This window comes from Dermacentor andersoni, chromosome 6 (assembly GCF_023375885.2).
Source record: "Dermacentor andersoni chromosome 6, qqDerAnde1_hic_scaffold, whole genome shotgun sequence".
NCBI lineage: Eukaryota > Metazoa > Arthropoda > Arachnida > Ixodida > Ixodidae > Dermacentor > Dermacentor andersoni.
In genome coordinates, this window is record NC_092819.1 from 56,015,734 (window position 1) to 56,029,412 (window position 13,679).

Here is a 13,679-nt window from a genome sequence, read left to right on the forward strand (position 1 = left end):
AGATATTGTTTGTCCGTAAACGAGTTATTCTTTGCGAATAACCTGGTTATCGAAGATGTTTACAAGGGCGACCCAACCATTGGCGGTGCCATCTTGTGGCACAAAGTTAAACCACTGAGAACACAGAGCTATTACTGCAGTGTCCAATCCCATTCTTCTTAGCTTCTGGTGTAAAGTGTAAGCAACGACATGTTCGTCAACATGCAATTAATTTTTATTTTTTTAGTCAAAAACACCAAGGTAACAACATTGTGTCTAACATGTGGTTATCAAGGAAAAAGCATCACGAGATGTTGCTCCCAGGGTTGCTACTGCTGTCCCCGTCTCCAGTAACCCTGTATTCCATAAAAAATCATACATTTACGTACTAGCTGAAACTGTTTATTCACAAACAAGCTAAACCAATTTTGTACTCTGGTACAAGTGTCCTTCACGACTGTCTGATATGTCAAGTCCCATTTCTGAGCACTCACGTGTGATCCGTGGCCAGCTCCTGGCCGACAGCCTGCATGGCACGGTGAGAAGTATGTGATGCCGTTGCGGCCGCAAACAGGCTCGATGTCGTTGGGTGAGCAGCGACAGCCCATGTTGCAGTCGGCTGTTAGGTTCACCTGGAACGTATCCAGCTCGCTGCTACTGCAGGTGTCACAGAAACAGGGTGGGGGAGAGAAAGAAACAGAGGTTTCAGTGGGAGCAGATGCCCATCAGGCTAGGAGCTTCGTTGCCTGCCATCGCGCATGGGAATGACTGAATAAAAGATAAAACATTTTTCCTACAAAGCAGTAAACCTGATGCTTTCCTTCTCAAATTGGAATAAATGTTCGTCGAGCTTTGTAAGAAATTAGAAAGCTTGAATAAAAGATTGCTCTCAAAAGTCACTAGAGCTTAATATATGGTTTTAAATGTACTAGGTTTCAAAAATAAATAAACATTAAAGAAAAAAAGAGGCAAGGTTGCTATTTAGGCAGTTGTTAAACAGAACCAGCAGCAGAATGATGCACAGAGCTGCAGGAAGACACAAAATGCAGCTCACATGACTGGTTTACGATTGCAACAAAGCCAACATAAGAAAGCAGAAGTAGCAAGTCGCACGGCACAGCAACGCCACAGCGACCTTCCGTAAGAACACTTACTTGTTGAAGTAAGGAAGTGTGGCCCCAGCCATGCGGATGTTATCACAGCCTAAGAAGTACAGGAGTGTGTAGAGGCCCATGCACAGCAGGTTGAAGCAGAGCACGAATTGAATGGCCCCTGAAAAAGAGCAAGCAGGCACAATCATTACACTGTGTGAAGCACTTCACACATTTATTTGCTTAATAATTTGTTTATTAATGCGAGAGCATTCCTTCACCGCCCATTTTAGCCAGGCTGTGTATCTGTCTGGCCTCAATATGATGGTCGAGTGAAAAAGCAATGAAGAGAATTTAGTCCCCTGCAAGGAACTGAACCCGAGCATACAGCATGGTAAGCAACTAATTATCCTTCGCGCCAAGTTGATACAAAGCTCACAAGGGGTGCAAAATTGTACACATCATACTTCAGTCTGCACTGTCATGTGTTAGCCATCTTGGGCACCATAAACGAAGATGAAATGAACAATGATGCAATAGAAGTTGCATAAAATACCGTATTTACTCGCATAATGATGGCACTCTTTTGTCAAAAAAATTGACGCAAATTCAGGGGTGCGATCATTATGCGAGGTAAATTTTCCGCGAAAAGAAAAAAAATGTTTTTTTTCCATCCCACATTTGCTGCGGGATGACAACAGGTCAACAAACAGCCGGCTGCCGCTGTAAGAGTGCGGGACACCAAAACAATATGGCGACCGGCGGAGCAAGCCGAACGCGCCGAATGCAATTTTTTTTCTTCTTGTGAGTACATTATGTGCATTGAAACAGTTTCTTCCACATCAGTTATGAATAATATCGCTAATATGGGCAAGTTTGCAGCAATAACGTAGCCATGTCCACTTTGAGGGGACAGAGACAGAGATGGGCGCGCTTAGCTGCCAGTGACATAGAAATAGATGGCGAGGATGCTGCGAAAACCATGGCATTTATCTTCACTACAGTCCTAATACGGCACAGTTCCGCTAAGGGTGTTAGCTGTGTTACAACCATTGCCGTATGAATAGGATATATTTCGAACTTAGCAATGTGAACGTGGCTACTATCGCTGCCGCTTGTGATTTGTTGTGTGCCCACGAGTGCAGATGAGAGGAATCAAAAGGTGCCTTTTTTGTTGTTGTTGACCCCAACCATTATAAAGCCTACAAATAATAAAGCCAAGCCAAGTTTGGTTGTAGATTTTTTTTTTTTTCATGGAAGTGCAGAAAGTGACGAAAGGAATGAAATGGGGCATCTGCTCAAGAATCTGTTTGGTGCGTGTAGACCGCTTGGTATGTCTTGAAGAGTCGTTTCCATAGCATTCGACAGCATTCGACAGATGGCAAGTGCGATCAACATTATGTAGACTTGGCACACAACATATTGCTGTGGCAAGTTCGGGGTGTGATCATTACACGGGAAAAGAAAAAAATCGAATTTTGACGACAAAATTCAGGGGTGCGATAATTACGCGAGTGTTATCATAATGCAAGTAAATACGGTATGTCTGTGTGTGTGTCAACTTTGTGTGAGTGCTCTCGCATAACCTAGACAGTCACTCTAGGTGGGTTCTGCTGGAATTTTTTTATCCAGAGGGAGTGATGAGAGTACCAAATAAGGGGTAAAACAGGGAACCAAGTGTACTACGAGCATAAATGGAAACATGAACAGGGAGAAATTGGTGGGAACACCTGTTATGCATATAATTACATGCTAGTACAACATGTGATCGCACTGAAGCCATTTCCTTGCACTGTGGAGCCCTAAATGTGCATTCAGGAACCTGAATTGCATGGCATCCTTCACACTGAACAACATTGCTAAGTCATAGAGTTTTACCTTTCGGTCTCATTTGGAACTTCTTAAGGACATAGCCTCCCAAGAATATTCCAACACAGGCACCAGGAATGGCGATGCCACCTGTATAGGAAAAAAAAAAAAAATTTTAGTAGGCCTCATATGAGAGGGGACCCAAAAATAATCGAAATCGCATTCCTGCGCATCGTGTACTTGTAGTACGAGGTGGCGTAGTTAGAGCACTGTGGGAGTACCTCTCCTGAGTCAATATGGGAATTGGCGTCAATCGACAACCAAGTGTGTGGTTTCTTTGGCGTTTCTGTCCGTAGTGCACTCATGACACAAAGAAATGGCAGATTCTCACAAATAACATGCAGCTTTGAAGCTTAGTTTTTTAATCGGCAAGAATGCAGCAGGAACTATTGTGATGATGCAAACAGCTTGCAAGGAACGTGCTCTCAGTAAAAAGAAAGTGTGCGGGTGGTTTGCTTGGTTTAAAATGGGGGAAATGACCATCGAAGATCATTCTCGTTACCGCCATCCTTGAAGTCTGCGAACCGAGAGCAACATTGCCAAAATCTGTGCTCTCATCAGGGAAGATCGATGAAGAACCATCGACCGACTCTAAGACTTATCCAGGTTGTCATGGAGCTCCATTCAGTGCATTTTGCATGACGATTCAGGAATGCGACAGGTGACGAGTAAGTTTGTGCCCAGACTTCTCCACAAAGAGCAAAGGGATCGTTCTGCAGAAACCTGTTGTGGAATGAAAGACGCAGTCACAGATGATTGAGTGTTTTTCAGCAAAATCATCACAGGCGACTTGTCATGGTGCTAGGGGTACGATCCCACAAGTAAACAAGTGAAGTCAATGGAAGTCGCCAGGCTCACCTCATCCAAAAAAAGCTTGTCGGGCTAAAATGAATTTGAAGACGATGCAGATCTGTTTCTTTTTTTTTTTTTACATCAGAGGGGATCGTATACTAAGAATTTGTCCCTCAAAGCCAGTTCGTCAACTAATTCTATTTTGAGGTGTTTAAACAGCTGCACAGAAATGTGGGGCGAAAACTCCCGGCCTTGTGGAATTCCAGCGAGTGATTCCTGCATCATGACAATGGTCCCATGCATGTGGCTCTCAGTGTTTGCTGGTTTTTGGTCTCAATGCAGATGACTGCCTTGACGCACACGCCCTATTCGCCAGATTTGGCTCCTGGGGACTTCTTCCTGTTCTGTCAGATGAGAACGGACTTGAAAGCCAAGCGTTTGCCAATGTCACCGAAGTCAAATGCAATGTCACGACGGCACTAGTAGGTATAATAAAAGAGGCAGATGTCCATGATTTTTATCAGGAAATATCAGTTATTTTTGGCACTATGAGATACAGTCACCTGTTTTACTAAAAGAGCAAATGTAGTGAAGAAGCTAATGCACTTATTATTCTAAAGATTTTTTTATTCGTGTTCTTATTAAGCCCCCTTCCCCTCCCCTCACCACTCACAATTTATAAACCTGAGACCTCCTAGGCTTACTAAGCACCTCGTACCCACTTTAATGACATTCAAAATCAATGAACTGTATTGAAAAATCATTTCTTAATAGATGCAAACCGGTCACATGTGTGTGACTATGGCAATCGGCAAGACTATATTACACATCCAGGTTTCCTCAATGAACTGAGCCTGCTGCTGGCCAGCAGAGAAGCAGAGCTGTCACCTGTGAAAACGTTGGCTTGCGATTTGCCGATGTTGAACTGAGTCTCCAGGTATTTGGGCAGGAAGACAACAAAGCCACTGACAATGGCCAGCTCCATGCAGGAGCCAAGGCAAGTCACCATGTAGATGGGGTTACACAGCAGGCGCCACATGGATGCTGGGATGTCTGCAGGAGACAAAGGAATTCATTAATTTCGACTCCCTGTCCAGGCCTTTAAGTTCACATCAAGATATCTTGGATCTTATAACGTGCGCTAATGTTCTAGAAAAATCTAACTTAACATGGAGCCCAGGACGTAAACCACACTCAGGAGTGCATGGCGTGATTTTTGTAGCATGAAGCATGAAGCACTAGCATGAAGCACTGTAGCAAAGCACTGAAGTGTGGAAAGATAAGAAAAAGAATGAAGATTTAGCCAAAGAAGGGCAAACACTTAAGTGCTTTGTACAAAAAAATCACGCCGTGAACTTAGACTAACTCAACCACATCACTATTCTTATCCAACTTATGAGTGGTTTACTTCAGAGAAGAAAAGGCAGTCTATAGCTATAATGTAGACATGTGCCCACATAACAGTAGCCTCTAATCAGACCATGTGATAATTTTTCACGAAAAAAATAATTTCAGCCGAGAACAGTGATAGGTATGCTTCATTGATACAAGCTGCACATTGTTTCTGTATGTCATGTCCTTCAAACTACTGCACTTGCGAGCGGTTGTATCTTTGCTCCTACCCAGTATATTTTGAACTCGCACAGTTGCGGTTTGCACAAGTACATGTCGCAGTGCACTGAGAGGTGGTCACTTCTGTTATCTTTAATAGATAATTGTGTTGGGTCTGTCTGTACACTTTGTTGTCAACTGCCTCCGCAAAACCGAGCTTAGTGAAAAGTTCCACTACCACCTCAACACTGCTTCCTGATGAGTCGGGCAGCCGCTCATCGAGAATTCAAGAATTTTTTTTGTCTCATACTTTTCATTATTGGGCCTTTGGTCCATGGGCAACCCGAAGCGTCTGCCCAGTGGTAGACCCTGCATTTACCACATGCATATTGTTGCATTGTTAAAGTCATTGTTAAAGTTAAAGTCATTGTGCACATGTATCCATATCGTGCTTTGTCGTAGCCGGGGGGTCATGGGCCCCCAGCTACGACGGCTAGGCGACAGCCATGGCCAGTCGCCTAGCCGAGGCTCACCTGCCACGTGGTAACACGTGCTGCTTGCTGTGGAAAGCCCATCCTAACTAAATGTCTCGGCAATATTTTGAACAGACGGAGCTACTGGCCCTTATTTTACTGCAAACAACAGATGCCGGAATTTCCACAAAGGCTTCTAAAGAGGAAGCAGCCCTGCTTTGGACTGTCTGCCTCATCAGTTCCCGAGTGTGACCAAATAACAATATGTGCGCATGATGACTACGATACCATGATCACAAGTTATTTGCAAACATTTCTTCAAACAAGTCGGACAGCACGTCACCAAAAATGAGTGAAACTTGCATCATATGATACTATCGAAGTTCTAGCACAACGCTTCGTTCCTTTATTTTTAAATCTAGAATAACATAGCATGCCCACAATGCCAAAAGCACGATTGAGTGATAGGAAACCTGCAAAATAGTGCCCGCCCTCTCCTATATGTAGCCGTGGCCTTACCACTCACTAGAAGGTCTGGCTGGAAAACAATGGTGATCTGCAATGTTACCTGGGCTGCAACAAGTCTGGCTTGCAAATGAGAAGACATATGATAGTGTGCTGTCTTGTTTTGTATGGCCCCATTTTTAGCGCTGTTTGTCTTTCCAAGTAACGTACCAGCTGGGTCATCGACATACATTATATAAATGCGTGAATACGCCAATAAAATTTGAATTTTTTCAAATATATATTATATATAGACAAGGAGAGAGAGAGAGAGAGGTGAAGGAGTAGTAGTTGTCAGCAGAACCCCCCCCCCTCCCTCCCCGAGTAAATTTCTGGCTATGCGACTGATGTGGTGCTTTCGCGCAGCAGAAGAGTTCAACGAACTTCTTGTGCGCATAGAAAGAGCTTTTGCACTGATTTAAAAAAAAAATTAAATTATGGGGTATTACATGCCAAAACCACAAGCTGTTTATGAGGCATGCAGTAGTGAGGGACTCCGGAAATTTTGACTACCCGGGGTTCTTTTATGTGCACCTATATCTAAGTACACGGGTGCTTTCAAATTTCACACCCTTATCGAAATTGCACCGATTGCATTCTGTTCAACTATAATGCTATCTTTGTGGAACCCTGGCGCTTTGTTATCTAACTGTGCAGAACATTCATATCCTGCGTAACTTCGCAAGAGGCTGCATTTCACTCATACTTAAAAGATTGTGATAATGTGAGTACAGAGCACATCTAGATTATCACAGCACTGCTAGCATTCATTAATTTATGACCTAATTCTAAAGAAACACATATTTTACTTACATAAATCACTAAAGAAACTTTTATAACACAAATGAGTTTAAGTTATATTGTAAAGTTGGTCCATTATATTTAGTCCTCTATACGTCAACAACCCACTTTTCGGATACCAGATTTTTTGGACATGCCTGATAATCCAGAAGCCTTCAAGGCAATGCAACGTACCCGATAGAGCCAATGTGTAAGGATGTTTGGAATTTTGGGCACAGAAACCTTTCGCTATCCGATTTTTCTTACTTTCTGCCATGACCACAGGTACGAAACAACCTTAATTGAGGCCATGACCACCACCATTTGGATCATCTCATCTCCTTGCACAAGCACTCTCACACGCTGATCCACTGGCACTGTAATTTACAAAGAGCAAAATAGCAAGCCCCCCCCTGGTGTTTTCTAAGCCCATATTCTCATCCACAGATTGCATTTTCCCTCTAAGTGCAACTCCACCTCCCCCCCGCCAACCTCCTTCTTGCGAGCAAGCGTGAACACAACGGTCTTTTAAAGGTTACTACTAAAATTCCAGGCCCCCCACAGTTACCCCACACCCACAGATGCCACCCCAACAGGCTCTCGCAGAGTAGAGGCATGTGCAGGGTTCGCCAGTGGTAACGGGGAAGGTGTTGAATAGGAACAATAGTTCGTTGTGCCATTCTGTGGGTGAGGCTACGTGGTTAGAAATACCAGTGCTCGCACATGTGCAGCAACACTCTTGCAAACGGCTATGCTGTCGTTAGGCCTAGCTGCTTCAGCACTCACTGTCAAGCTCCCTGCTGTTAAGTGCCGTGTTTTACGATGAAAAGATTCGCTGCTGTTGGCCACAGCACGGAATTTGCCTTCATCATCGCCGCCGATGACGTCGAAGTGCGCAAAGCACAGCAAGGGAAAAGTGTTGCATAATGCCGGTGCCTGGAAGTCAGCTTCGCCGCAATGCAGAGGTGTTACGCGATCAAGCATATGGAATGTATTGCGGTAAAGCGTACCACGAGTGCAAAGGGACCACTGTTGCAGGACATAAATTTGTTCTTTGATTATGCATGTGCACACCCGCACTCTCATGTCACAGTATGAGCACCGAGATGCCTAGCAATCGTACTAGCAGGCTTTTAAAGCTATTTCGGACGCGGCTGTGGCGATTTGCGCCCCTAAGGGCAGTTAAAGGCTTGCATATTCGTTTTTTCGGACTGCCCATCTTAGGGAGTCGGGAAAAATAAGACGTTGGCTGCATTTAAAGTCGATTTCTTGGTGTTTTGTCAAATGCCGCTGTGTGCCGTGTATTTATGCAAGTGTGTTTTACTTACTGCCTTCCGTACTAGCCACTGTATTCCTTGGTCCACACAATATTTGCAAAATTTTCATGTCTATAGAGTGCGAATAAGTTAAAAAATTTAAAATTCAGTGCATGAAATGAAACAAGGATCTCCAAATCAATCTCTCACATAAGAGCACAGCTTAAGAGCGCAGCTCCAGGCATTGTGGAGCACCAAGGAGCACGCCCTTCCGAGCCATTTGATAATATCGCTGATAACACAGCCATTTTTTGTTTGTGATAGAATCTCTAGATGTGTTGTAGTCAAAGCCTGCAAGGCGTCTACGTGCAACTCCTCATATACTAACGCCTTTAATTCATGCTTCAAAGCAAAGGATGAAAAAAACCTCAAACAAAGCGCCAACAACACAAGGATGACCTGCCATGACAATGCACAATACCTTTGATGTCGCGGCCGTATTTCTGCTTTTGTGGAATCTCGGAAGAGGAAGCGTTGTGCTGGTCTGCGACTCCAGAGGGCTTCCAGACCTCCACTTTCTGGTTGACACCTGGAACCACCATCTTGGTTCCTCCCATCATGTACTCTTCGTCACGCTTCAGCCGTGCTTTCTCTCTCTGCAGGGCTTTGGGGAATGCGAAGAAAGGCACTGCAACCTGCGGAGCAGTTGAGAAGTGGATTCATCAGCCATGTAACTTGATGGAGAACAAAGAACAAAAATGCAACAAACAGCTGTGAACAAGAGAATGTCCTTTCACACACGTGCAGTCAATGTTTAGTCAATATCACTGAGCCGTATTTTTTATAAGGTAAGTGAAGGAACTGCACCCTTCTGGCACCAGTGGCCCCTGCTGTTCTTATGATTGTTCTTTTTGTGACGTTTTGATTTTTTCTTTAATAAATGCTTGGAATACTGTATTGTTAATTCTACTGCGGTTTTAGTCGTGTTTCTTCTCCATTTATGTATAGTGAGCCACATGGAAAAATTTCAAAGGCAGTTTCTGCAAAAGAACAGAAGAATGATGACAAGCTGTAGTACATAGTGCATTAGTTGATGCTGCATTCTGCAGTTATGCTCAAACTCACAGACATCACTGGCATTTGAGATGAAGGACCGTACACAGCCTATTGCCAATGAACACTGAACAATCGAATTTAGACGAGCACTTTTACATGCTCAGATAGATAACATCAGCAGCAGCAGCATATTACATATTATGCCCATTACCAGACAAGCACCTCTCAAAAAGATCTCTCAGTTAGCTCCGTCCCACATCAACAAAACACATTCTATACAGCAAATTGAGCCTTTAGAAGTTTGCAAGGTGGAACAAGCTTCATAAAAGGAAAGAACTGTCACACACGAGAGAAGTACAAAGCTACTAAGGAAACCGATAAAGAGTTTCTCAGAAAGGAAGTTTCGCAGTTTAAAAATTCACCCTGGTCCGAGAATCTAACCCAAGACCAACGTCTTTTCGGGGTGGCTGTTCAATCATCGGGGCTAGCAAGGAGGCAAGCAGATGGCAGTGTGAGGCATTAATGCCTGCAAACTTTCTAATCTTATCACTCCATCAAAACCCTTCCTTCTCTGACTATGCTACTCTTTCTGGCACCAATACTGTTTAACATACCACTGCTTATGTGCCCTACAGATTAGATGGCCTTCCAAATTATACTTCTGTCTCTTAATCTCAGCTAGAATGTCACATACTACTAAAAGCCACCTGCATATAGCCATCAATTTCCTTAAGAATTGCTGTAAAGTGCCGTTGCTGGTGTATGCATGTCTATTGTGGCCGTAGAAGATTGCAAAGCATGACATTTAGACTTTCATGCAGCTTAAGCAAGTTCATCAAAACTCTTATCTACTCACCAGCATGAGAAAGATGCCGCACAGGACGAAACCAGCCCACCAGGCGCCGATCCACCGGGGGGCGCCAGGAAAGATGCCCCGCGGCACGGTGCCACCCAGGAAGGAATTCTCGTGCTGAGACAGGAGGAATCCACCCAGCAGGTAGCCCACCACTAGGCCGAAGGCCACTGTGCTGTACATGCAGCCTGAAATGCAGAGCAGGGGGAGAGGGAGGAGAGAGAAGGTGTTTACTTATGCAAGGAGGCAGTTAAGCTGGCATGAAGGAGGTGGCTGTATGCGCCAGTGTTCCTGAGAGACTGGAGCTCCCCCTCCATCACCGACACACAACATTCGTAGGACCTTCGCAATCCCACAAGCTTCTCGACTTCACAGCACAGTTATGTGTGGAACAGATGCCTGAACAATACTTAACGGAAATGAACCAAGATGAACCTTGCGTGGGCAAATAAAGAAGGAAACAGAAGAAAGAAAGAACATATGCAGTTGTGCTTCATTATTATGACCCGTCAAACTGTGACTAGATTTATGGACGACTCTTGCGGACACCAAGCTATTCTAATGTGTTTGCTCCTCATTAACATGGAAACTCGCTGTCCAAACCATGGACGGGAGAAAAATCATATAGCCTGTACAAACCCCCTTTTCTTGTCTTGCTAATGTGGACAGCAAAGGTATAGACAGGACCTTCTCTAAACAAACGACGCCAAAAGCCCCGCTCACGATGAGTGGCTGTCGTCAGAACAGCACCAGCCAGCGTCTCTTCCATCATGGCAGCCACGTGACAGCTTCAGTACTCATGTGTTTTTTGAAGCGTACATGCTTTCTGAGGCAAAGACTGGGACTTATACATTTTCCAATTGTTCTATAGGCGTCCTGTGCACATGAGCTAGAGGGAAAAGATTAGCTTTTCCAAAGATTAGCTTTTCCATCTACACGCTAATTTTATCAACAAGCTGCAGCTCTCTCTACACTGTATTCTCCCCGTTGGAATCACTGTCTTTGAGTAAAAGCTATGTACTGTTGCAGCCCCCATGATGCATGGGGTGATTCAAGCTCCAAAACGATACTTTTGCACATAGTAGTGACAAGAAAAATGCATTTGACGAGCTATATTTTCTCAATTTTTAATTTCGGTTGGAGTGTACAACATGCAGAAATGAACTTTAAAGCATTTCTTTTTTTTCTATAAACGGTCTTAGTTCTCCATGATGACGCAGATGACCTAACTTCCTAGCTTTATAGACAATATTGGTTGGGAACAAAGGTGTCAATATTTATGAGGCACGACTATACTTCTAAGGATCACTCTACCAAGTGAATCAAGTGAATAAAGGGAGCTCATATGCAAGATCGCCATATTTCTAAACTAGCACAAAATTCGAGCGCTGCCCCCGATACAGGTTGCGAAATTCAAGTAGATTTGACCTTTGTGACGAATTCATGAAGCGGAGTTGCCGAGTGCAGTTCCCGAGATACTTCATGTCGAATTACTTGTGCCCACCACGAAAATCCACTATGATCTCTTTGGGCGCCATGACCTACAGTTTGTGAAACAGTATTCTAGGCAGCTGCTCTGTGCTGAAGGAACGTGGAAGTCTGGGAAGAGTATGATGGGCATTAGCGCATACAGAGAGAATGGGTGGCAAACCAACATGTAGACAACTTTTAAGACAATCCACAGCCTCACCTTGCGACCTGTGCCACATAAGGCTCGATTCACACAGTCGTCTGCCCCACCACGTCACCATCACGGCACAGGTTTCGGTCAGTGAAAAACGTTTCCTCACTGATCTGTCTTGAAAAATGTAATGCCAGCTACGTTGGCAGCGTCAGCCAACGTCTCCAATGTCCCATGTTTTAGGAGAAACCGGTGAGAAAATGCTCTCCCGCGACAGAAAACTGTGCTGGAACGGTGATGGGATGGGGCAGAAGATGGCTGTGTGAATCTGGTCCGAGAGGTACAATAACAAATTTGGAGCCTGAAACATCCTTCATCATTTTTTCGAACTTGACCAAATTATCTAGTTGGCATGACTGGCAAAAGAAGGTAGTAATACAAGAGGTCAGAATGGCTCCTCACCAATGTACATGGAAGAGCTCTCCTTCCGAACATGGTCATCGATGTAGGTTGTTCCCAGAGTAAAAATAGGTGTCCCACCGCACCCAATCAGGATTTGGGCACACATAAATATGAAAATATACAAGGCATTCGAAGACCTGCCGTCGATGCATCTTTGCTCAGCGTCGGGTGACAAGGGCGGGTTAATAAAGTGGCTGCTGAAAAAAAGAAAATAGGCAATTCAGGACAGGCACGCTAGAGAAGAGTAACAACATGTGAGTGACGTAACGCTACTTTTCTATTATTATTGCAGTGAATAATTCTGATTTCTGGCTCCATAAGGCACACGCTAAAACCTAATGAAAGTCTACAAAGCTTGGTAGACATGCTGACTTCTATTAAATATGTTCTGGAATGTGAACTTAGCATGTTACTTTGTTCATGAATTACAACCATCTCATAATCATCCGTTTGCTACAGCAAAACATTAAAATTTTTTTACAGCTTAATGTAAGCAATAAATGAGCTGCAACTGACTCTAGTTCATCCACAATAAGATTTACTAATGCTACGAAAACACTTTCACATGAACCACATTTTCCCAAAATACACAAGTAACACTCTTTAGTAGTTGTATTATGGAAAAAGAATCGCACGTCAACGTGACTTTGTTCTTGTGCTTTGCCGATTCTAGCAACACAACATCATAGCCAAATGGTGCGATATCACACAAAGTGCACTCTAGAAGTTGCTTCATTCATGCTAGGAAGTACACCTCTGCGACGTAAATTGGGGCGAAAATTCCTCAGTGTTGTAAAACGCACACAAATTCGTGGCATGTGCACCATGGTGAACGGCGTAGACAATGTGACAAGAGATTTATGAAAAGCACAGACGTGTATATCTTTTGTCCTGTCATCCACACTCTGTTTGCCATGTTGAGCAAAGATGAATTAATTGAACTTAGAACTCTTGAATGTGCGCTTTTCGTGATCTGCTTTTATGCACATGTTTAAAGTAGATTGCTTTATCCTTGGCACCATGGGTCGGCTCGAGTGCTTTGCAAGAAGCCACAAAGAAGGCCCCAACAATGACTGCCATGGTGTTATGACAGAAAAGTCTCTCGACAGTTCCCAGGTGCTCATGATCACCAAAGAGCCCAACACTGCAGAAGCGTGCAGCACCATAATTAAGTTGAGTGCTAATCATATATTTAGAGCAATACTACCAGCTGGCAAGCCAAATAACACGACATAGATGAAGAAAATATGTTTTAACTGTGCAAGAAGATTTGCAGCATGAAGAAAGTTCCATAGGGCACAAATTACAACCCTAAGGACTTGTTTCCACAAATAGTAATATGCAAATATAATATTGAATGCAGAATCAGTTGTTTTGTGAACGCTTATGCTG

General features: G+C 43.8%; 1 protein-coding gene across 2 annotated transcripts in view; it reads right to left on the reverse strand.

Moving 5' to 3' along the window:
* The window catches only part of Oatp30B (Organic anion transporting polypeptide 30B), a 253,853-nt gene that overhangs the window by 11,798 nt on the left and 228,376 nt on the right, over positions 1–13,679 (reverse strand). The window contains exons 9-15 of one of the 2 annotated variants that reach the window (XM_050171658.2): positions 12,288–12,481; positions 10,208–10,392; positions 8,777–8,990; positions 4,620–4,784; positions 2,949–3,029; positions 1,134–1,251; positions 474–636 (exon numbers count right to left, since the gene is read on the reverse strand). In XM_050171658.2, coding sequence (XP_050027615.1) covers positions 474–636; positions 1,134–1,251; positions 2,949–3,029; positions 4,620–4,784; positions 8,777–8,990; positions 10,208–10,392; positions 12,288–12,481 — 1,120 coding nt within the window. Of the gene's footprint in view, positions 1–473; positions 637–1,133; positions 1,252–2,948; positions 3,030–4,619; positions 4,785–8,776; positions 8,991–10,207; positions 10,393–12,287; positions 12,485–13,679 lie in introns of both variants that reach the window. The other variant, XM_050171656.2, reaches the window with a different exon arrangement.